Here is a 24,832-nt window from a genome sequence, read left to right as displayed (position 1 = left end):
TCCCGAGTGGGGAGCCAAAGGAGCCTTGGGTACATGTCAGCCTGGGGGTGGTGCCTGGGGTTGGAGCAGAGCAGGCTGCCCGCACCTTGGAGGGAAGCCAGGGCAGCAGGGGAGGCAGGAGGCAGCACCTGAGGGGGGTGCCGGGGGGGCCAGGCCTCCCCATGGTGCTCCAGGAGGAGCTGCAAGGGCTGATGCTCTGGGCAGGGGTGAGAGCATGGAGGGGGAGTGGGTGTCATGTGGGTTTGGAGGTGGGAGGAAGCAAGTCTTGGAAAGCTACTGGGTGGGGCAGTGGTGTCCAGGGGAAGCTGGCCTGGGGCAGGAAGGCCCCCCCAGGCAGGAGGCTGCGGGAGCCGTGCAGGAAGGACACGTGCAGGGAGCCCTGAGTCCTCAAGCAGCAGCCCTGGGGGCACGTGGCCTGCAGCAGAGCTGGGGCGGCCTGGGACTGGTGCTCCCATAGGTGCTCCCTGCCGGAGCTGAGGAGGGGTGGGCAGAGGGGTGGGGTAGGGCCTGAAGGGTCCCTGGACTTGGGAGCAGAGGGAGCCCGACCCCCTGGGGGGTGTGGAGAGCGTGTGGCCGTGGGTGGCAGGTGCAGGGTCCTGGTGGATCTGCTGTGGGGGCAGGGGCCAGAGCACAGGGACTGGGTGGCCCCAGCTGGGCTGTCAGGAGAGTGAGACCAGGGAGGGGGGTCCTAGGGCAAGAGGCACCTGCAGGAGGAAGGGCTTGCCCAGGGAGGTGGAGCCTGCACACCAGCCTCGAGGGGCCCCAGTCCCACCTCCTGAGCTGGGCGGGCCTGTGAGGCCACCCACACTGCCCCCCCTCTGCCCACAACCCACCCTCCTCCCAGCTTTCGGCCTTTCTCCCCCAGCAAGCCTAGGAACCCCCTTAGGCCTATTTGCTGCTTCCTCTAGCACTGACACAAGCATCTAGAGGCACTGAGCCCCCCCCCACAGGGGGCTGCTGAACAGGGGAGGGGGTGGGCAGTGGAGAAGCAGGACGAGTTTTCCCAAACTCAGCCTCCCATGGGCCACCTGCGGGGGGTCCCCCAGGAGTTCCACAGAAACACTGGTCCCTCGTGAGTGCTGCCTCGCAGCTGCATGTGCAGGGATGCCCCCGCTGTGGAGTGGACGGTCAGAGGCAGGGCCCCTGGGGCTGGGGGCTGGGTGCTGTGGGTCAGGGATGCACCCAGCAAGCCAGGCCGAGCCCATGGGGACAGCGGAGCCCTGTCTGCATGTGAGATGCACCAGCATCCTTGCACGTCCACGCAGAGTGACGGTGGGAGGGCCACGCCCACCTCCACTGCCTTCTCCATGTTGCGTTTCAGAGAATATCTTCAACAAGGTCTTTGGAGACTCATGCGTGAGCGTAATCTGGTGCCATCTTCCTACGTGAATGTAGGACTAGAGAAGGTACAGCTGCTGGAGCCTGGGGAGTTCATGCCTCTGTATCACGTTCTTAGAGGGCTCCTTGCTCATCTAACCCCCTTGTCCAACATTTCCTTCTTTTGTTGCAGGCAAATATGATGATGAGAAAATCCAGCTCTCAAGGTAAGCCCCCTCCTGCCCTCTGTGTTCTCAGGGGCCCAGGGCAAAGCCGGGTTTGGGCATCAGTGCGTTTGGGTCCCGATCCCTCCCCTACGTTCTAGCTCTGAGCTGGAGGAAGTTCCTTACGGTCTCCCAGTTACAGATTCCTCTGTACGAGGAGGCTAAGATAATACCCACCTCGCCTTTATGAGAACTAAGGTATCTGCCTGCACCTTTGGATTTGAGAGGCTGCAGGTGCATCCAGGTGAGGCCACTTACCTCTCTGATCTGCAGTTGGGAAAAGATAAGGAAGCAGACGAGGGCCCCACGCAGACATAAGGTTTGATTTACAGAACGTCTTCTCGACTGCCACCCTTTGTTGCCTGCTGAGCCCTCTGAGCTGCACTGTGGCTTTCGGCTCTTCTTCCTTCCACCCTGTGCCTCCCTCCCTGATGGTATTGGGTGCTGTCCTCAGACCAGGACTGACGTCCCTCCAGGCTTCTCAGGGGGCTGCACTGTGGTTTGCAGAGCCCTTGGCTGGGTGCATGGTCCCCCTTCAAGGGCCTTGGCCAGGGGCTCTGGGGCCTGGGACACTGGCAGGAACCCCCAGGCCAGCCCGGCTCAGGGATTGCTTACCCTAAACCTGCAGCCCACCCATTACAGCAGGTCAGCCTGTGGTCTCCCTGCTGTTCTGGAGTCTTGCACCTGTCAGGTGCACGAGCTGGGTTTCCCTTCCTGGCACAGGTGGTACCATCTGGTGGGGGAGGGTGGGGCAGCCTGGCAGAAGGGGCCCTGAGTTGGGCTCAGTCTCCTGTCTGCCAGGTGGGTCCTGGCTCAGGCCCTTCTCTGCTGAAAGCCTGCAGAGTAGGGTGGCCGGCACATGCATCCCGGTGAGCTGCCCACGCCTTGCCTGCGAGGACTTGGTGTGGGGCACTGGGCCGTGTCCCAGCATGGGCAGCCCTGCAGTTCTGCTGCCATGGCTCCCTGGTGCACCCCAAGTGCCATTCCCACCTGGCCCCTCTTTGCTTGTCCTCCAGGTAGGAAGGTCACCAGAGTGGTCTATGCTCTGATGGCTGCAAACATACCTCAAGGGGCAGACTGGCTGGCTGCGGAGGAAGTGAGTCCAATCCATCATTACAGCCATTATGCTGCACTGATTCTGGGGAATTCTACTCAACACCTTCTTTCTCTTAGGCTCGAAAGGCTCGGAAGATGGGAGCTATCGTTTTCACCATTGGTGCGAACGACTTTGAGCAAAAACAGGTAAGTGAGAACAGGTAATGCAGGGGCCGCCCTTGAGCCTGATTGGGGGCAGGTGTCAGAGGCTGCTTTCCCCAGGTAGCCCAGGGATGCCATCCTAACCCTCCCCCCCCAATTACTTGGGTCTACCCCGTCCACTTTAAAGGATGGAGTTGGCAGGCTCAGTTGCACCCCAGCTGAGGGTGGAGGCCGTCCCCCATGAGTTCTGCTGCAGATGAAGGATCTAGTTCCAGGGAAACACTGCCCAGACCCTGACGTGTTGGCCAGGCACTGTCCCATTTGTGGAACCAGCTGCCCCTTCCATGCCCTGGCTGTGCGTCCCAACCACCTCCTCTCCCTCATAGCTGGAAGGAATTGCACATTCCAAGGACCATGTGTTTGGGGTCCCTGATCTGAACTCCCTGTCAAGCATCAGTTCCCAGGTGAGTGGAAACTGGACGTGAGAAGCCCGATGGGTGTGAGAAGCTGAAAGTGAGGAGGGGCTTGTCGAGAATCTCCCCACAGCTAACACCCTGCCCTTCTGCCCACTGTGGATTCTAGGTAATTGAGAAGAGCTGCATCGAAATTAAATATCTGGAACCTACCAATGTCTGCATGGGAGGTAAGGGCTGAGGTGTCACTAGTGTAGACAGAGGTATGTGTGTGCATGTGCATGTACATCCATGTGTGTATGTGGATATGCATGTGTGTATGTGTGTGAATTGTGTGTGTGTGCCTTTCATGAGTGTATATATGTGCATGTGGGTGTTGGCATGTGTTTGTGTGTGTGTGTATGTACATGTGTTGTTGTTGTGGTTGAGGCTGTATAGACCCCAGAAAGGCATGTTCTTAAAGCTATTCCATTCTTGTGGGTGTGAACCTAATGTACGTAGGGTCTTTCCCTTTTGATAAGGTTACTTCATTTAAGGCATAGCCCAGGGTTGTTCTCTGTCCTATTACTGGAGTTGTTTAAAGTGAATGAAATTCAGAAGAAGAGAGAGACAGCAACAGAAGCAAGATGCTGGAAATAAGGACACCCAGCAGATGCACCATGTGCCATGCAACATACATTGGAGTCCAGGACCATCAGCAGGTGGTCTTCAGGAAGAAGACCTCAGAACTGTAATCTGAAAGCAAATAAATCCCCACTCTAAAAGCCAACCCATTTCTGGTATGTTGCTTTTGGCAGCCTAGCAAACTGGAACAGATTTTGGTAATAAGAAAGTGGGTAGCTGCTATTGCAAATACCAAAAATGTTTAAAAAGCTGTTAGATGGGACAACCAGCAAAATGGCAACAGAATAAGGAGCTCCTGGAGTCAGCTTGTGCTACAGGGCAGTTAGTAATCCCCCAGAGCTGTCTAAAACACCTGTTTGGGGCTTCCAGGAGACCAGACAAATATCCTGCAACGTCAGGAGCTATTCTGTGTCTAGAAATGGAAGTTCCACTTCCAAAAACCAGGAAGACATGTTTGGGCACCAAATTCAACTACTAATTAGAAAATTCAGCGGGTTCAAATATAATCCTAAGAACTGCTAAAGTTTGAGCCAGTCCAAGTTTGAAAGAGGCCAGTAGCCACCATTTTGACTCCATCCCCCTGGATGAGGGTAAGCCAGGTTGACTGAAAATTACAGTGAAGGTAGGGACCAGCTTCTTTCACCAAGATCATCCTGCAGTCCTAGCCTATGCTTCAGCCCCACCTCTAGCAGAGAGGAAGCTGGCAGGCCCTACACCAGCCTCTCCGGGTAACTATGGGTTCATTTGTTTGGCACGGACCAAATAGTCAGAAGTCTACCAGGTCATCTGTCATCATTTTGGGCCTGCATGGCATAGATTTCTGCCCACACCTGCAGCTTCATCTCCTCCCCAGGCAGGGAAGAAAGGGGCGTGAGCTTCATTAGTCTCTCTGGGCAACTGCAGTCTAGGCCTGTATGACTTGGATTATTATACAAGGCTGCAGCTGTGTCCCTACCCCTGGCAAAGGAGAAAACTGGGAGAAGCATCATCAGTCCCTGGGGCAATGAGGGTAGCTTGAACCTCCACAGCTTACAGCACCAATGACATCCTTGGCTTGTACTAAATAACGAGCAAGGGAGAAAAGGCAAGAGCCCTAAAGAGAGAAACTGCACCCAGAATAAATACATTTAGTAGCCACATGCCAAGCAGCAACAAAAAATTACAATCCACACCAAGAAACAGGAAGATATGGCCCAGTTAAAGGAACAAGACAAGCCTCCACATTACATAAAGGAGTTAAGACATCTAATCATAGATGTTCAAACAAACCTCAATAAATTCAATGAGATGGCTAAGGGGATTAAGGAAATTAAAAAGACATTGGATGAGCACAAAGAAGAATTTGAAAGCATACATAGAACAATAGCAGATCTTATGGGAATGAAAGGTGCAATAAATGAAATTAAAAATACACTGGAATTATATAATAGCAGATTTGAAGATGCAGAAGGAAGGATTGGTGAGCTTGAAGAAATGAACTCTGAAAGCAAATACACAAAAGAACAGATGAAGAAAAGTATGGAAAAAATTGAACATGGTCTTGGGGAACTAAATAACAGCAAGAGAAGTGCAAACATTCATGTCATGGGTGTCCCAGAAGGAGAAGAGAAGGAAAGGGGGCATAAGGAATATTTGAAGAAATACTGGTAGGAAATTTCCCAACCCTATTGAAGAATATAGATATCCATGTCCAAGGAGCACAATGTACTCCCAACTGAATAAATCCAAATAGACCAACTGTGAGGCACATACTAATCAGAATGTCAAATGCCAAAGTTGAAGGGAGAATTCTGAGAATAGCAAGAGAAAAGCAATGCATAACATGTAAAGGACACCCAATAAGACTAAGTGCCAATTTTGTATTAGAAACCACAGACGCTGTAAGACAGTGGTATGATATATTTAAGATACTGCAAGAGGAAAAGTTTCCAGCCAAGAATCTTATATCCAGCAAGATTGTCTTTCAGAAATGAGGGAAAGTTTAGAACATTCACAGATAAACAGAGACTGAGAGAGTTTGTAACCAAGAAATCAGCTTTGCAGGAAATACTAAAGGGAGTGCAGGAGCCTGAAAAGGCAGGAGAGAGAGGCTTAAGAGAGATTCTACAAATGAAGAACATATCAGTAAAAGTAAGTAAAAGTGTAAAAAGAATAGTGAAAATAAAATACAAAAGATAAAACCCAAATATTTAGAAATAAACTTAACCAACAATGTAAAGCATTTTTATTCAGAAACCTGCAACTCATTGTTAAAAGAAAAAAAAAAAGACCTAAATAATTGGAAGAACATTCCATGCTCACAGATTGGAAAACTAAATATCATTAAAGATATCAATTCTACTCAAACTGATAAACAGATTCAATGCAAACCTGATAAAAATTCTACCAGCATTTAAAAAATAAATGGAAAACACACTTATCAAATTTATTTGGAAGGGTAAGGGGTCTTTAATAACCAGAAACATCTTAAGAGGAAAAGTGAAGTTGGTGGACTCTCACTTCCAGTCTTTAATTCATATTACCTAGCTACAGTGGTAAAATAGCATGGTCCTGGCATAAAGACAGACACATAGACCGATGGATCCAGACTGATGGTTCAAAAATAAGACCCTCACATCTATGGTTTAGTGATTTTTGACAAGCCTGTCAAACACCTCCAACTTGAGCAGAACAGTCCATTCAACAAATGGTGCTGAGAGAACTAGATATTCATAGTCAAAAGAAGGAAAGAGGACTCCCCTATATCTCACACTTTCTACAAAAATTAACTCAAAATGGATCAAAAATCTAAATGTAAAAGCAGGAGCCATAAAGTTTCTAGAAGAAAATGTAGGAAAATATTTTTAAGACCTGGTGGTAGGTGGTGGAGTCTTAAAGGAGATAAGAGGAGGACTGAGGTATACCACTGATGTTTAATGTATGTAAAAGTTTTAATTAACCTTACTGTAAAAGTGTGGAACTGTATAGAGTTGAAGGTACCACATTACAGTTAGTAACAGTGGGTTTATAAATGGGAATGTGGCTGAAAAGGGTAGTCTAGGAATGTAAATGCCAATTGACCAAAAGCTAGAGAATTACCTAGGGACTAAATCACACAGTAAAACCAGAGGTGGGTGGGAATTGTGGTTGATGGTACAGATGCAAGAGTTCTTTGTGAGCTAGAGCAGAAGTACATCACTACTGCAGGTTGGTGGGAATGTGATGAAGCACGGGAAAACAATTGGAGTGACCTATGTGCTGTAGTTAACAGCAGTGATGTAATATTCATGCATCTATATTAAAGATGTACTGTGTTGATACTGTTTGAGTATGGAAAAAGTGTGCCAAATATATGCTATGGACCTAGTAATGATCAATGATATTATCTCATAATCTGTAACAAATGTTCCACCATGGTGTGATGTGTTGACAGAGGGATGTTGTATAAGCATTCTGTACATGTACATGATTGTTTTGTAAGTTTGTAACTTCTATCATAAAAATACATTAAAAACATAATAGCAGGGTGGTTTGGGGGGAAAATATACCAAATAAAAGATAAGGACTATGGTTAGGAGTAAGATTTTGAAGATATTTTTTCATAATTTGTAACAGATGTCTCACAACAATGCAAAATGTTGGTGGTGAGTTGATGTATGAGACCCCTGTATGATGTTATGCATGTTTGCTTTGTAAGTTCACAACTTTTCTATACACATATTATTTATGTGTGTTCATGTATAAATGATATAAACATAAAAAATAATAATAATACGGTGGGTTAGGGAAAAATAAACCAAATATAAGATTCTTTGGTTATTAGTAGTATTTTAAGGATGCTCTTTAATCATGAGTAAAAAATGCTCCACAACAATGTAAGGTATTGGTGATAGGATGAGGTATGAGAGCCCTGTATGAGGTTTATGTTTCTTACACTAATTCTTTATCTATGTTTATGCATGAGTGATATAATTCAATAACGTTAAAAAATACAAAAAAAAAAAAAAGCTGTTAAATGGGATAAAAAAGTAGAGGTGGGAAGAATTGGGTGGTGCTTGATAGGAAAGGCCCAGAGTACTTTGAAGAAATTGTTGGTAGAAACACAGATGCTAAAGGAACTTCCGATGAGGCCTTACTCAGAGATGATGAGTGTGTCGTTGCAAACTGGAAGAAAGCGATTCTTGTTTTAAAGTGGCAGAGAATTTGGCAAAGTTGAGTCCTGATATCATATGGAAGATGACAGAATTTGGAAATGGCAAGCTTGGAAATGTAGCTGAGGAGATTTGAGACTAAATGTAGAAAATGCAGCCTGGCTTCTCCTTGAAGCTCATAGTAAAATGTGAGAGGAAAGGGATAAGTGAGGACTGAACTGATGGGCACAAAGAGAGCAGATATTGATGACTTGGTAAATTCTGAGCTTCTGGAAAGCGAGTCTCCAGAGAATAGTGCCCCATGTGAAAACATCTCTGAACAGGGAGCTGGTCATCAGTGTGCATCAGGACTGGGAATGCAAACATCCAGGGAGGATCTCCAGAAGATCTTTTGTCTTATGGCCTGGACCCGTGTTCTACCTGTGAAACCAACAAGTTTTTTGCAAAATCTGTACGAATGGAGCCATTACCGGTTTGGTCTATAAGGAACAGAAATGGGGTAGATTGATGGAAAAATGACTTCAAAGGCACAACCATGGCAGCTGAGGTCTGGACTGTAGACAGTATTCAGCCAAGAGAGCAGACCAGCCAGGCCATGTAGAAGGTGTGAGTACACCCAGGAGCCTGGAGGTCATCCCTGCCATGTGGAGGTGTGAGAATGCCCGGGAGCTTGGAGGTCAGCCCTGCCATGTGGAGGTGAGAGTACACACAGGAGCTTGGAGCTCAGCCCTGCCATGTGGAAGGTGTGAGTACACCGAGAGCTTGGAGATCAGCCCTGCCATGTGGAAGGTGCGAGTACACCCAGGAGCCTGAAGGTCAGCCATGCCATGTGGAGGTGTGAGAATGCCCGGGAGCTTGGAGGTCAGCCCTGCCATGTGGAAGGTGTGAGAACACCTGGGAGCTTGGAGGTCAGCCCTGCCATGTGGAAGGTGTGAGTACACCTGGGAGCTTGAAGGTCAGCCCTACTATATGGAAGGTGTGAGCATGCCCAGGAGCCTGGAGGTCAGCCCTGCCATGTGGAAGGTGTGAGTACACCTGGGAGCTTGGAGATCAGCCCTGCCATGTGGAAGGTGTGAGTACAACGCGAGCTTGGAGTTCAGCCCTGCCATGTGAAAGGTGCGAGTACACCCGGGAGCCTGGAGGTCAGCCCTGCCATGTGGAAGGTGTGAGTATGCCCAGGAGCTTGGAGGTCAGCCCTGCTATGTGGAAGGTGTGAGTATACCTGGGAACTTGTAGGTCAGCCCTGCTATATGGAAGGAGTGAGTGCGCCTGGGAGCCTGGAGGTCAGCCCTGCCATGTGGAAGGTGTGAGTATGCCCAGGAGCTTGGAGGTCAGCCCTGCTATGTGAAGTTGTGAGTACACCCAGGAGCTTGGAGGCAGCAACCTTTTGCCTTGTTGTTGGAAGAGTGCCACCACCCCAGATTTCTCAGATGCCTTGGGGATGATGGAGAGGTTGTTTGCCACCCAGATGCTTGACAAGGTGGGGCTGAGAGCTGGCTGTCACCTCAACATTTGATGATGCTGGAGCCTTCACCCCAGTGTTTGGGGTGGGCAGGGATCCTGTCAAACACCTGGAAAGGGTGGGGCTTCTGATGTACTAGGGCCTGAGGTCACACCGTTGTTCCATAACGACTCTCAGACCTGGAAATCTCATGGGTCTGCCCTGAAGGGTTTTGGAATTGTTTGGGACCCGTGACCCCTGTTTTCCTTCCAATTTCTCCCTATGGCAGTGGGAATGTTGGCCCTATGACTATCCCTTCTGTGTCTCTTGAAAGCAGGTAACTTGTTCTCTGAGTCCCCAGGTCCACAGCCAGAGAAATTGTGCCCCAGGACAGATGACAGCTGTAACTGATTTTGATGAGAAGTTTACTTAATATTGTTACTGAAATGAATTAAGGCTTCTGGGATGTTGTGATGGAATGAATGTATTTCAATATGGCAAGGACATGTCTTTTTGGAGTTCACGGGGTGGAGTGTGATGGTCTGAACCTGTGTAGACCCCAGAAAAGTATGTTCTTAAAGCTGATCCATTCCTGTGGGTGTGGACCTATATCAAGTAGGGCCTTTTGATGAGGTTCCTTCAGTTAAGGCCTGGCTCAGGGTGGGTCTTAATCCTCTTATTGGAGTCCCTTATAAGACAATGAAATCCACACAAAGAGAGAAAGCTATGGAAGGAAGAAGCTGGAAGCAACACAGCCTGGAAGAGGAGACCAGCAGATGCCACCAAGGACCTTGCAGTGTGACAGAGGAGGCTAGGGTCACTGGCAGCCGGTCTTCAGGAGGAAGGTACCATCTTGATGGTGCCTTGATTTGGACCTTTCCAAGGCTCAGAACCGTGAACTTGTATGCTAATAAATCCCCACTGTAAAAGCCAACCCATTTCTGGGATATTGCTTTCGGCAGCCTAGTGGACCAGAACAATTGTGTGTGTGGGCAGGCATGCTTTTGTGCACAGATACGAGTATAAGAGGAGCATGAACCTGTATGTGTGTATGCGTGCATGTTTGTGTGTATATGTTTCAGACTTCATATGTTGGTGCATGTGGATATCATCATGTGTGTACATGCATGTGTATGTGTGCATTTGGGTTGTGTATGTGCATGCACGCATATCCATGTGTGTTTGTGTGTTCATGGGCGTGTGTGAGAATCATGTTTGTGTATGTATCTGTCTATGTACATGCAGTGTGTGTGTATTTGCAATGTATGCATATGTACGTGTGAGCATGAATATGTGTGTTTGGATGTGTGGTGTGTGCACATATGCATGTGTATGTGCCTTTGTTTATATTTGGGTGTCTATATGTGTGTGCATGTGTTTGTGTGTGTGTGAATGTGTGGTGTGTGAGTGTGTTTGAAGTGTGCAGGAAGTTGCTCATTTGTGAGTGGCTCTGTGAGGGTACTTGTGGGTATCTGTGTGCAAGTACATTTTTCCCCTCTCAAAAAAAAATGTTTACGAACAAGAAGAAAGGAAAAGCATATTTAGAGCCCCCTCGACACAGCACCAGCCGGTGGAGCACAGGAACACATGAGATGGACGTCACACAGGAAAAATTAGCCATCATCCCTGCTGCGCAAAACTGAGCGGCCATTTGAAACCTGCAAGTCACAGCATCAGAGGACGGGGAGCCCGACAAGTGCGGCTCAGGTGTGAAGGAAAGACATGGCCAAGCCTGACGTCCAGCATGCCCCAGCTCAGTGCAGGAGGAGAAGGGCCTCCCAGTGTGGCAGGGGCGCCTGCTCATCGGCCGGCAGCTGCCTCCTCCCTGATGTGGAATCCTGAGCCCCACGCCCACCTGGGAACTGGGCAGGAGCCCTCTCCCCGGCCACGGCCATGGGCCCCTGCTGAGCGTGGCCAGTGGGGACCTGCTCGACTGTGACTTTTGGTGCCGGGTCTGCGAGTGTGGGAGGCCCTCCACACCTGGGCCAAACTCTGCTCTCACCTGTAAAGCAAGGGGTGACTCTGCCCACTGCCAGCATCCCATGGCTTTAGGGAGCCCCTTGGGATTTCAGTGGTGGAGCTCACCCTAAGGAGAGGCCTGGCAGGGCACAGTCAGGGTTTCTAAGAATCAGTGGTGAGAAGAGGCTGCTTGGAGGTGGTGTCCCCCAGAGGTGGTGTCCCCACAGCTGCTTCCTTGCCTGAGTCACCTTGGGTGTTCATTCTGGGGCAGCCTGCCCTGAAAGGAAGAGCCAAGCGAACACAGCCCTGAGTGTGTCCTCACAAGCCTGTTCCACGTTGTCCTTGCAGAAAGCCCTGATATCAAGGTGCATGGAAGAGGCTTTGCGAATGCCCTGAATAAGAAGGACATTATTTGCAGATTCAAGTTCAGCAGAACCAAGTTCAAAGGTAAGTACCTGCCCAGATGCCTCTGAGTCCTGAGTGACCCCACAGCACGTGTTGCTTCTGAGATGCCTAGCCTTGCCTGTCCTTGCTGGCCTCTTTCAGTAGACGTAGTAGGGTCAGAGGCAGCATGCCACACAGGGTCAGATGGGCGAGGGGCCTGGCCCCCTCCCACCCTGACCGGAAACAGACCCCAGGCACCTGGAGCAGGGCTGAGCTCTGCCTCGCAGGGAGCCCTCCCCAGGGCCAAGATGGAGGCCACAGGTGGCTCTGGGGGCATGGGCAGCCAGCCTGGGCCCTGCGCCCTGCCTGGGCCACTGGCCCCTGCAGGGAAGGTGGCTCATCCTGAGCTGAGATGAGGAGCCCTGGCCAGGCCTGCGCTCCAGAGTCTGAGGCCCAGGCCCCAGGGCCTTAGCTCCTGAGCCTGTTTTCTTTCCTATAACACGGGCCATGGTCGTGGCAAGATCTCGTAGTAGAGGGGGAGGTGCCCTTGAGGGCGTAATAATTGTGTGAAAATGTAAGAAGCAGCCTATTACTTGGCAGGACTGAGGTGCCAGGCACGTGGCCGAGGGTGAGCAGCCTTAGGAAGCAGAGGGCCTGGCAGGTGGCCCCCGGGGAGCTGGGGCTGGGTGGGCCTTCCCCAGAGCCTGGGCTGCTGGGTGGCCCTCAGCACCCTCTGCCTGCCAGCTCCTCACTGCCTCCGGTTGTTATGGTTGCATTTTCCTGGGCCAGTGCCTTGCCCGGCTGCCTGGTAGACCCAGAACTGCTCCCTTCTCCAGCACTGGTGGGCATCTGCTCCTCTAGGTGGGCAGAGCACAGGGAGGACCTTGGTGCTGGCTCTCCACTCAGGAGAGTGCTGTTCCCCTTTACCTGCCCTTCCCCAGCGTGGGTGGACCCGAGCCCCCCAGTGCTGATAGCCAAAACCATGGAGGGTGCCTTCTAGTTCACCTAGAAGAGAGTTCCTGGTGCAGGCGGAGCCCACCTGACAGCCCTGGAAATGCTTCTGGGTCCTTCCCAAGAGGACTGGGGGTTCCTGTGCCCCCTTGGGGGTCCCTGGTGTCCCCTCTGAGTCAGTGCTGGGCACCGGGCCCCCAGTCACACCACGTGGGCAGAGCCATGGCATGTGGCACATCGTGAGCAGCTCTGATGTGCTGAGAAGAATTTGTCTTGTTCCTTCCAATCACATGTTCCTCTTATTAAAACACCTGGGAAAACTTTTGGAAAACTGAGAAATGAGAAGAAAAATTTAATAGCCAGTATGGCCCCCTGTTCCACGAGTTCTGTCTTTCGCATGTTGTTTTCACGACAGGGGGAAGGCCTGTGAATTCGGGTGATGAGCTCGTTCTGGGCGGCCCCTCCCTCCTGATCTGCCTGCCTTGCCCCTCACACAGCTGTCTTGGCCATGAGCCATCTTGGCTGTGACTTGGCAGCACCTGCAGTGCCCTGCACTTCCTGCCCCTGACCTTGGACATGCTGTCGTCATCCACTCCCTGGGGCTCTGTTTTCCAGGGAATCCCAACCTTCCCACATTGCCTCAGCACCTACTTTGAAGATGAGTTTCCAGATATGTCCAGATCACCAGTTTCTTGGCTCCTCTGACAATTGAGATGGGCCAACACACCCGTCCCCATGGAAATGAACCTTTTGTTGAGAAGAGCCCTGATCCGTGGTGGAAAAGAGAAAAACAATCACAATTGTTAGAGATTCTTAATTATAAGATTGATGTGGCCACAGGGAAGTAGAAGAAAGAACAGAGAATAAAACATTACCCTGATCCCAAACCCAAGTAACTATTGTTTCCAATCTCAAATGCAGCATAGTGAAATTTACTTTCCTAAAATTTATGGAAGAAAAACAGACTGAACTGGAATTAAAGAAACTGTAATCCCCTACAAATATTTCTTCATGAGACCTATGAGTTCCTCAAATTAATGAAGTGGTTAGGGCCATAACTGAGGGTTCTCTTTCATTTTTGATCCATGTGTTTTAAAAATTAAGTTACTCAGGAAATAACACCTGGATGCCAGTCCCATCAAAATTAGCAAACATTTCTAAACTGATAACAAACTTAGTTTTTTTTAAAACAATTCTATTTTATTGAATCATATTAATAAAGCATAAATCCTTCCAAAGGATATAATCATTGGTATTCATTATAATCACATAGTTGTGCCATTCATCACTTCAATCATTTTTGGAGCATTTTCATCATTCCAATAACAGCAATAACAATAATAATAAACAAACAACAAACACACCAAACTCAACACCTCTCAATCTATGCTTCACCTGCCATACACATAGCTGTTCTGCTCTTTGTCTAGTATATTTGCATTTACAGTGTGCATGCAGTAACACACATATTCATATTTTACATGAGGTTTCACTGTTATACAATCCCATGTTACATTTTTTAGCTTTCTTTCTAGTAATAAACATTACCTTAAACATACCCTTTCAACCACTGTCATAGCCATATAATAACTCTGCTAGTTACAAATACCATGATGTGTTCTCACCTGTTCCACATTTCTGTCTTTAGCACATACTATTTTCACAATAGTACATGCTAAAGACATTTATTTCCAAAGATTTACAAAAACCTTTTTACCAATTCTGTACAAATTAACCCTCAACTCTCTATTCTCTAACCTCATTCTATTTTCTGGTGACCTATATTTTAATTATTATCTCCATGAGTTTACATAATACATTTTGTTCATAATAGTGCAGCCATACAGTATTTGTCCTTTTGTGTCTGGTTTACTTCACTCATCATAAGGTCCTCCAGGTTCTTCCATGTTGTCACATGCTTCATGACTTCATTTCTTCTTAAAGCTGCTTAATATTTCATCATGTGTACACACCACAATTTGTTAATCCATTCATCAGTTGATGGACACCGGGGTTGTTTCCAGCTTTTGGCCATCATGAATAATGCTATGAACATCCATCTATTCTTGTCACTGCTCTCAGTTCTTCTGGGTATACACCCAGTAGTGGTATTGCCAGGTCACATGGCAAATCTATATTTGACTTCTTTAGAAACTGCCAAACAGTCCTCCACAGTGGCTATACCATTCTACATCTCCACCAACAGTGAATAAGCATTCCTATCTCTCTGCATCCTCTCCAACTCTTCCAATTTTCAGACTTTTTAATAATGGCCAGTGTAACAGGTATGAAATGATATTTCATTGTAGTTTTGATTTACATTACCTTAATCACTAGTGCTGTATAACATTTTTTCATGTTTCTTTGCCATTTTTATTTCTTCTTTGGACAATTGTCTTTTCAAGTCTTTTGTCCATTTTTTCATTGGGTAGTTTGCCTTTCTATTGCTGAGTTATATGATCTCTTTATATAGCATGTATATTAAACCTTTATCAGATATGTGATTGCCAACTATTTTCTACCATTGAGTCAGCTGCCTTTTTACCCTTTGGACAAAATCCTTTGAGGTACAAAAGTGTTTAATTTTGAAGAAGTCCCATTTATCTTTATTTTCTTTTGTTGGTCATGCTTTTGGTGTAAAGTTTATGAAAATACAGCCTATCACAATATCTTGTAGATGCCTTCCTACATTTTCTTCTTTCTGTCTTTCTTTCTTTATTAATTTTAACAATGGGACATCATTAACTTTACTGACAAAGATTTTCTTACAGCTTCATTGAGACATAATTCACATTCCATAAAGTTAAATGTTAAAAAAGGTACAATTCAGCAATTTTTAGTCCATTCACAGAGTTGTGCATCCATCACCACTATCAAATTCCAGAACATTTTATTTTGGGAGTTTTATGGTTCTTGCTTTTATATTTATGTCCTTGATCCATTTTGATTTAATTTTTTAAAATAAGGTGTGAGATAGAGATCCTCTTTCTTTCTTTTGGATATGGATATCCAGTTCTTCCAGCACCATTTATTAAAGAGACTGTTCTGGCTGAGCTGGGAGGACTTGAGTGCTTGTCAAAAGCCCCTTGCCTGTAGACGTGGGGATCTATTTCTGAGTTCTTGATTCATTGGTCAATCTGTCTGTCTTTATGCCAGTACCATGTTTTTAGTGATGTAGCTAAGTGTATGCTTCAAGTCAGGAAGTGAGAGTCCTCCAATTTTGCTCTTCTTTTTAAAGACAGTTTTGGTTACTGAGGGCCCCTTACTCCTCCAAATAAATTTGATAATTGGCTTTTCCATTTCTGAGAAGATAAAAAGGGTGCCAGGATTTTTAATGTAGTGTTGAATCTGTAAATCAGTTTGGGTAGAATTGACATCCTAACGATATTTAGTCTTCCAATCCAGGAACACAGAATGTCCTTACATTTATTGAAGTCTTCTTTGGTTTCTTGTAGCAATATTCTAGTCTTTTGAATATAGGTCCTTTATGTCCTCGGTTAAGTTTATTCCCAAATATTTGATTCTTTCAGTTGCAAATATGGAATTTGTTTTCTCATTTCCTCCTCAGATTCCACATCAGTAGTGTATAGAAATGCTATTGCCTTTTGGGTATTAATCTTGTGTCCTGCCACTTTGCTGAACTTGTGTTTTAGTTCTAATAGCTGTGTTGTGGAATTTCCAGGAATTTCTGGAAATAGGATCATATCATCAGCAAATAGTGCAAGTTTTACTTCTTCCTTTCCTATTTGGGTCCCTTTTATTTCTTTATCTAGCCTAATTGTTCTAGATAGAACTTCTAGCACAATGTTGAATAACAGTGATGGCAGTGGGCATCCTTGTCTTGTCGGTGATCTCGGCAGGAAAGCTTTCAATCTTTCATCGTTGAATACAATGCTAACTAGTTTTTTCACTTATGTGTTTTACCATTTTGAGAAAGCTTTCTTCTATCCCTATCATTTGGAGTATTTTCTATCAAGAAAATGTGCTATATTTTTTCAAATGCCTTTTCTGCATCATTCAAAGGGATCATGTAATTTTTCTTCTTCAATTTATCAGTGTGGTTTATTACACTAATTTTCTTGTGTTGACTCACCCTTGCATACCTGGGATAAAACCCACTTGATTATGGCATATAATCTTATTTTTTAAAATAAAGATTTATTTGTTTGTCTGTTTATTTATTTTTAACTTGCTCCCAGATGGCTCCCTTGTCTGTCTGCTCGTTGTGCTTGCTGTGTCTGCTCATCTTCTCTAGGAGGCACCAGGAACTGGATCCAGGACCTCCCATGTGGGAAGCAAGTGTCCAAAGCCCTGAGACACATCCACTCCCTGTTGGCTGTAGTGTCTGCTCATTGTGGTGGTTGAGACTTCTGCTGATTATGGTGTCTGCTGATTGTGGCAGTCTGCTTGTTGCAGCGGTTGCAGTATCTGCTTGTTACAGCGGTTGCATCTACTCTTGTGGTGCCTGCTTGTTGCAGCATCGGCTCCCTGTGGTGTCTTCTTTAGGAAGCACTGGAAATCAAACCCAATTTGTTTAGTTCCTCATTGATTTCTTTTAACATTATTTTGTAGTTCTCTGCATGTAATTCCTGTACTTCTTTGGTTAAATTGATTCCTAGGTATTAGAATCTTTTTCTTGCTATTGTAAATGGAATTTCCCCCCTGATTTCCTCTTCGGATTATTTAATATTAGTGTACAGAAACATTATTGATTTTTGCATGTTGATCTTATATCCTGCTACTTTGCTGAACTCATTTATTGTTTCAAGTAACTTTGTCATAGACATTTCAGAATTTTCTAAATATAGTATCATGTCATCACAAATAGGGTTTTACTTCCTCTTTCCCTTTTGGATGTCTTTTTTTTTTTTACTTCTTTTGTCTAATGGCTTTGGCTAGAACTCTGGCACAATGTTGAATAACAATGGTGACAGTGGGCATCCTTGTCTTATTCTTGATCTTGGAGGGAAGGCTTTCAAACTTTCCCAGTTAAGTACAGTGTTGACTGTGAGTTTTTCATATATGCCTTTTGAGGGATTTTCCTTTTACTCTTAACTTTCAAAGTGTTTTTTTAATCCAGAAAGGATACTGGATTTTGTCGAATGCCTTTTCTGCATTAATTGAGATGATCATGTGTTTTTTTTTCCTTTCAATTTCTTAATGTGTATTACATTGATTGATTTCTTATGTTGAACCACCCTTGCATACTAGTAATAAATCCCACTTGGTTATGATCTATAAGTCTTTTGATATATTAGATTCTATTGGCAATTATTTTGTTGAGAACTTTTTGCATCTATATTGATTAGAGATTGGTCTGTAATTTTCTTTTCTTGCAGTGTCTTTATCTGGTTTTGTTATTGTGATGATGCTGGCTTCATAAAATATGTTGAGTAATTTTCCCTTCTCTTCAATTTTTTGGAAGAATTTAAACAGGATTGGTGTTAATTCTTCTCAAAATGCTTGGTAGAATTCACCTGTGAAGTCATCTAGTCCTGGACTTTTCTTCGTTACGAGTTTTTTGATGACTGATTCAATATCTTCAAATGTGATTTAAGTTCTTCTATTTCTTGTAGCTTCAGTGTAGGTTGTTTGTACATTTCTAGGAATTTGTCCATTTCATCGAGGTTGTCTAGTTTGTTTGCATACTATATTCTCTTATAATCTTTTTTATTTCTGCAGGGTCATAGCTGCATCTCTTTCCTTTCTGCTTTTGTTTATTTGCATCTTCTCTCTTCTTTGTTAGTCTAGCTAGGGGTTTGTCAGTTTTATTGATCTCAAAGAACCAGCTTTTCGTTTTGTTGATTTTCTCTATTTTTTAATTCTCAATTTCATTTATTTCTGCTCTAATCTTTATTATTCCCTTCCTTCTGTTTGCTTTGGGAGTGGTTTGATGTTCTTTTTCTAGTTTCTCCAGTTCAGCCTGTTCTGACTTTTGCTCTTTCTTCTTTTTAATATGTGTGTTTAGGGCTATAAATTTCCCCTCTCCAGACTGTCTTCAATGTATCGCATAACTTTTGATAAGTTGTGTTCTCATTTTCCTTTGTCTCAATATGTTTACTGACTTCACTTGCAATTTCTTCTTTTTTTTAAAGGACTCTTTTTTTTTTAAGATTTATTTTATTTATGTCTCTCCCCTTCTTCGCCCCCGTCTGCTCTCTGTGTCCACTGGCACCCTCGGTGGCACCTGGAAACTGCATCTCTTTTTTGTTATGTCATTTTACTGCATCAACTCTCCTTGTGTGTGGTGCCACTCCTGGGTGGGCTGTGCTTTTTTCATGCAGGGTGGCTCTCCTTGTGCATGGGGCACCCCCATGCAGGGCCGCCCTGCGTGGCATGGCACTCCTTGTGTGCAGCAGCTCTGTGCATGGGCCAGCTCACTGCATGTGTCAGGAGGCCCTGGGTATCGAACCCCGGACACTCCCATATGGTAGCCAGACACTTTATTGGTTGAGCCATGTCTGCTTCCCGCAATTTCTTCTTTGTCTCATTGAATATTTAGGAGTGTGTTGCTTAGCTTCCACACATTTGTGAATTTACCTAGTTCCTGTCTATTATTGATTTGAAGTTTCATTCCATTATGATCTGAGAAGGTGCTTTGTATAATTTCAGTCTCTTTGTATTTTTTGAGAAATGTATTCTGATCTACCATGTGGTCTATCCTGGAGAAAGATCCACGTGCCCTTGGGAAGAATTATAACCCACTGAGTTTGGGTGCAACATTCTGCATATGTCTGTTAGGCCTAACTCATATTGTTCAAGTTCTCTGTTTCCTTGTTGATCTTCTAACTGTTCAATCTAATGATATGACTAGTGTGCCAAAGTCTCCAACTGTTATGGTAGAGGTGTCTATTTCTCCCTTTAGTTTTGTCAGAGTTTGCCTCATGTATTTTGGGGCACCCTGGCTAGGTGCATAGACATTTATGACTGTTATTTCTTCCTGGTGGATTGTTCCTTATATTAATATATAATGGTCTTCTCTATCTCTTATAACTTTTTTTTGCAATTCAAGTCAGTTTTGTCCAATATAGCTACCTCTGCTGTTTTTTTGGTTACTATTTGTGTGAAGCAACTTTTTCCAACCTTTCACTTTCAGCTGGTTTGTATCCCTGGGTCTAAGGTGAAACTCTAGTAAGCAATATATGGATGGTTCTTTTTTAAAAATCCATTCTGTCAGCCTATATCTTTTGACTGGGGAGTTTAATCCATTCACATTCAATAATGCTAATGTACATACATTATTTACTTATAGCATTTTATTCTTTGGTTTTCATGTATCAAAGACTTGTTTTCATCTGTCTTTTTACTCTTTTGGTTATCCTTTCTGCTATTCCTTCTTCTATCCTGTTTTCCAAACCTCTCTCTCCTGTCTTTTCCTTTCAGGCTGAAACTCTTCCTTTAATATTTTCTGCAAAGGTGGATCCTTTTTGTTTTTTTAATGAATTCTCTTAGTTTCTATTTGTTTGTGAATGTTTTACACTGGCCTTCATATTTGAGGGACAATTTTGCTGCATAAAGGATTCTCAGCTGGCAGTTTTTCTCTTTCAGTATCCTATTTGTATCATATCATACTGCTGTCTTCTTGCCTCCATGGTTTCTGATGAGAAATCTGCACTAGGTCTTACTGGGTGTTCCTTGTATGTGATGATTTGCTTCTCCCTTGCTGCTCTCAGAACTTTCTCTGTATCTTTGACATTTGACATTCTGAGTAGTATGACTCTTGCAGTGGGTCTATTCAGATTTATTCTGATTGAGATACACTGAGCTTCTTGGACATGTAAGTTCATTTCTTTTGTGTGAGTTGGGAAATTTTCAGCTATTATATCCTCAAATATTCTTTCAGCCCCTTTTCCCTTCTTTTCTCCTTCTGGAATTCCCTTGACATGTATGTTGTTGCATTTCATGTTATCATTCAACTCCGAACCCCTGCTCTATTTTTTCCATTCTTTTCTTTCTTTCTTCTTTTTTCTCTTCAGTTTCAGCATTCTGTCTTCTATATGACTTATTCTTTCTCCAGTCATTTTGAATCTACTGTTGTATGCCTCTAATGTGGTTTTGATCTTACCTATTGTGTCTTTCATTCCCATGAGCTCTGTTACATTTCTGTACAGGTTTTTAAATTCTTCTTTGTGTTAGCTCAGTATCTTCTATTGTAATATTATTTTTATTTTTAAAGAAGCTTTGGATTACATAAATGTCACATAAAAATTATAGGGAATTCCCATATGTCCCATCCTCTCCCCCGTCCACATTTTCCCACCTTAACAACATCTTTCATTAGTGTGGTACATTCGTTACAATTGAAGAACACATACTGAAGCATTGCTACTACCCGTGGATTAAATTTACATTATAGTTTTTAACCTCTGTCCTGCACAATCTTATAGGTTATGACAAAATGTATAATGGCCTATACCAATCACTGCAGTGTCATGCAGAATAATTACAATGTCCTGAAAATACCCGGTATTGCACCTATTTTCCCTCTCTGTCCCTTCAGAAACTCTGGCGGCCACTGATTAGTGTTTTCTCGATATTCTTTATCTCTTTGGATGCCTTGTCTTTCAAGTCATTAATTTGATTTTGGAAATTTGTGTTCATCACATTGATTAATTGTCTCAAATCTTCTGTCCCTTCTGGAGTTTTGATATATTCCTTTTCTTGGGCCATTTCTAACATTTTCTTACTAATGGCTTGTAATTTTTGATATCCAGGCATCTGATTAGGGTGGTGAGTTTACTCAGATGCTAAATTTTTTTCCTCTTTCATAGGGCTTTAGTGGCAAGAGGCTATGTGTTACTGCTATTCTTTGATTTTTGGTTCAATCTGTTCTGAGTCTCTGGGATTGTCCTGGTTAGTTGATCAAATTGGGCTATGAACCCAGTAATGGGGAGCAGACCTGCTTCCTAGGGCTTTGTGGAGGGAGATTGCAAAGGCCAGAAAAAGCCTCTCTTTCTTATTTAATTTTAATTTTCTCACATGCAAATCCTTGGTCACCCAGCAGATGGCGATCTTTGGTAACCCTCTTTCAATGCCCAGTTGAAGTGTGTTGCTGCAACATCGACTGGATCATTGTGACAAAGTTTCCTGTCTGGAGGCTAATAGCTTTGTAATTGACACTTTCTCAGGGGCAGTTCTCCAAACTTTGCTGGCTGCCCCCTCTCATTTCCCAGGTGGGAAGTAATTTCTCTCCTTTTTGTGACCTCAAAAACCAGTCCTGGTCAGTAGAGAGGGAGATTGAGAGAGTTGGATCTCTTTAATCTCTTGCTAGCTCTTAAGACAAACAATGGTGTGGCTCCATCTGGCTTGGAAGGGCCCATGGAACACAGCAGACCAAATTTGTGGGTCAAAAGCTGGGTCAGCCTTAGGCTGTGTCCTTCTCTCACTTTTTCTGGGGATGTAGATCCCTAGGGCCCCATTTGTAGCCATCAATCCAGAGGCCTGAGAATTCAAAAGTTTTTATATTGTGGGGGAAGGTGCTGGCATTTGTAGCTATGGCTTTTAATGCATAGTTTTGTAGACACAATTATTTTCCCTTGCCCCTTTCTCTTCTGGGCAGTGTCCAGCCATCCCCTGGTGTCCTAAACCCTAGAAGATTATTTTCCCAAGCTGTTTATGTCTGCCGTCTAGATATTTTTTAAGGAAAGAAGAGAGTCCAGTGTGTTTTTAGTCAGCCATCTTTCTGGTAGTTCTAATGTATTTTTAAAAATATTATTTATTATTATTGTTATAATTATTTATTTATCAGTTGTATTGGTGTATATCATTCATACATGAACACACATAAACAGTGTGTAGTAAAAGTTGTGAACTTACAAAACAAACATGTATGACATTATACAGAGTCCCATATATCACCCCAACCCATGTATCACCCCACCCCACATCTTGCATTTTTCTGAAATATTTGTTACAAATTATGAGAGTATCATCAAAATATTACTACTAACCATAGTCCATATCTTATATTTGGTGTATTTCCCACCAAACCCACCTTATTATTATTATTATTATTTTAATTTAATAAACTGCTTTTGTCTGTTATTTTTATTTTATTTTTATTCCCCCCCCCTTATGGCTTTTTGCATACTGTCTGCTCTCTGTGTCCATATGCTGCACATTCTTCTGGGTTTGTATGTATTTATTTTATTTCCCCTCCCCCCTTGTGGATTGCTTGCTGTCTGCTCTCTGTGTCCATTTGCTGCACGTTCTTCTGTGTTTTTGCTTGTCTTCCTTTATTTTTTTGTTGTGTCATCTTGCTGAGTCAGCTCTCCACACTGCTTGTGGGCTGGGTGGCTCTCCGCAGCATGCAGGTGAGACTGCCTTCACAAGGAGGCCCCAGAATGTGAACCCAGGGCCTCCCATATGGTAGATTGGAGCACAACTATTGTGCCACAGCCACTTCCCCCTATTATTATTTTTTAATATATATTTATTACAGGAGTTGTGCACCTATAAAACAATCATGTGTATGTGTAAAATTGCCATACAACAGCCCTTCACCAACACACCACACCATAGTGAAACATTTGTTACAGATTATGAGATAATATCATTACACCATTACCACCAACTATGGTCCATAGTGTACATTTGGCACACTTTTTCCATATTCCTTCATGATCAACATAGTAATCTTTGGCATAGATGCAAGAATATTACATTATTCCTGCTAACCACAGTCCATAGGTCACACCAGTTGTATTTATTCCGTGCTTCTCCACATTTCCACCACCCTGTAATAGTGATGTACATCTGTTCTTGCTCACAGAAGGACACTCTTTCATCTGTACCATCAACCACAATTCTCTTTCACCTGTGGGTTCACTGTGTTATTTAGTCCCTAGATTAAGCTCTAGCTTTCTTTCAATTGACATTTACATCCCTGGATCACCCTTTCCAGCCACATTCCCATTTATAAACCAGCTGTTATTCACTATAATATGTTACCATCAACTCTGTCCATTTCCATGCTTTAACGGTCAAGTTAATTAAAAATTCTACATACGTTAAGCATCAGTACTCCTTCTCAGACCTCCTCATAACTCCTGATAACCTGTCCTCTAGGGTTTAACTCCATGAATTTATTCTTCATATTTCATTCATATTAGTGAGACCATGCAAGATTTGTCCGTTTGTGTCTGGCTTACTTCACTTAGCATAATGTCTTCAAGATTCATCCATATTATCATTGGTGTCCCAATTTCATTTCTTCTTAATGCAGCATAGTATTCCATCATATGTATATACCACATTTTGTTTGCCATTCATTGGCTGTTGGAAACTTGGGTTATTTCCATCTTTTGGCAATTGTGAATAATGCTGCTATGAACATCGGTGTGCCACGTGTTCTTCTGTTTGTGCCACAGACTTCAGTTCTTCTGGATATATTCCTAGTAAAGGAATTACTGGATCATATGGTGGTTCTATATGTAACTTCCTAAGGAAGAGCCAAACTGTCTTCCACAGAGGCTGCACCATTTACAACCCCACCAACAGTGAAGGAGTGTTCCTATTTCTCCACATCTTTTGCAGCACTTGTTTTGTTTTGTTTTTTAAATTATGGCGATTTTATGTGGTGTAAGATGAGATCTCATTGTCGTTTTGATTTACATTTCTCTAGTAGCTAGTGATATGGAACACTTTTTCATGTGCTTTTTGGCCATTTGTATTTCCTCTTTGGAGAAAAGTCCATCTAAATCTTTTGCCCATTGTTAAGTTGGATTGTTTGGTTTTTTATTGTTGTTATATGCTCTCTTTTATTTAGAATGGAAATCAAGCCCTTATCAGATATGTGGTTTCCAAATATTTTCTCCCATTTAGTCAGATGCCTTTTCACCTTCTTGATGAAGTCGTTTGCATCACAGACGTGTTTGAGTTTGAGGAGGTCCCATATATCCATGTTTTCTTTTGTGGCTCATGCTTTTGGTATAAGGTTTAAGAATCTACCACCTACCACCAGGTCTTGAAGATGTTTTCCTACATATTCTTTTAGGAGCCTTATGGTTCTTGCATTTATATTTAGGTCTTTAATCCATTTTGAGTTAATTTTTGTATAAGACATGAGATAAGGGTTCCTTTTCTTTCTTTTGACTATGGATATCTAATTCTCCCAGCACCATTTGTTAAATAGACTGCTCTGCCCCAGCTGGGTGGGTTGGATAGGCTTGCCAAAAATTACTTGACCATAGA

The 24,832-nt window shown here is 44.1% G+C and overlaps 1 protein-coding gene across 1 annotated transcript in view; it reads left to right on the top strand.

Moving 5' to 3' along the window:
* Positions 1 to 24,832, top strand: part of LOC131278904 (anthrax toxin receptor-like) — a 68,641-nt gene that overhangs the window by 19,795 nt on the left and 24,014 nt on the right. Inside the window, exons 4-10 of the mRNA XM_058299546.1 lie at positions 1,322 to 1,406; positions 1,511 to 1,544; positions 2,558 to 2,637; positions 2,715 to 2,783; positions 3,125 to 3,202; positions 3,321 to 3,381; positions 11,654 to 11,752. Of these exons, the coding sequence (XP_058155529.1) occupies positions 1,322 to 1,406; positions 1,511 to 1,544; positions 2,558 to 2,637; positions 2,715 to 2,783; positions 3,125 to 3,202; positions 3,321 to 3,381; positions 11,654 to 11,752 (506 nt within the window). The remainder of the gene's footprint in view (positions 1 to 1,321; positions 1,407 to 1,510; positions 1,545 to 2,557; positions 2,638 to 2,714; positions 2,784 to 3,124; positions 3,203 to 3,320; positions 3,382 to 11,653; positions 11,753 to 24,832) is intronic.

The sequence above is a fragment of the Dasypus novemcinctus genome, chromosome 6 (genome assembly GCF_030445035.2).
Source record: "Dasypus novemcinctus isolate mDasNov1 chromosome 6, mDasNov1.1.hap2, whole genome shotgun sequence".
Taxonomy (NCBI): domain Eukaryota; kingdom Metazoa; phylum Chordata; class Mammalia; order Cingulata; family Dasypodidae; genus Dasypus; species Dasypus novemcinctus.
The sequence above is the reverse complement of the archived record's forward strand: the minus strand, read 5'-3'. Positions and strand labels throughout refer to the sequence as shown.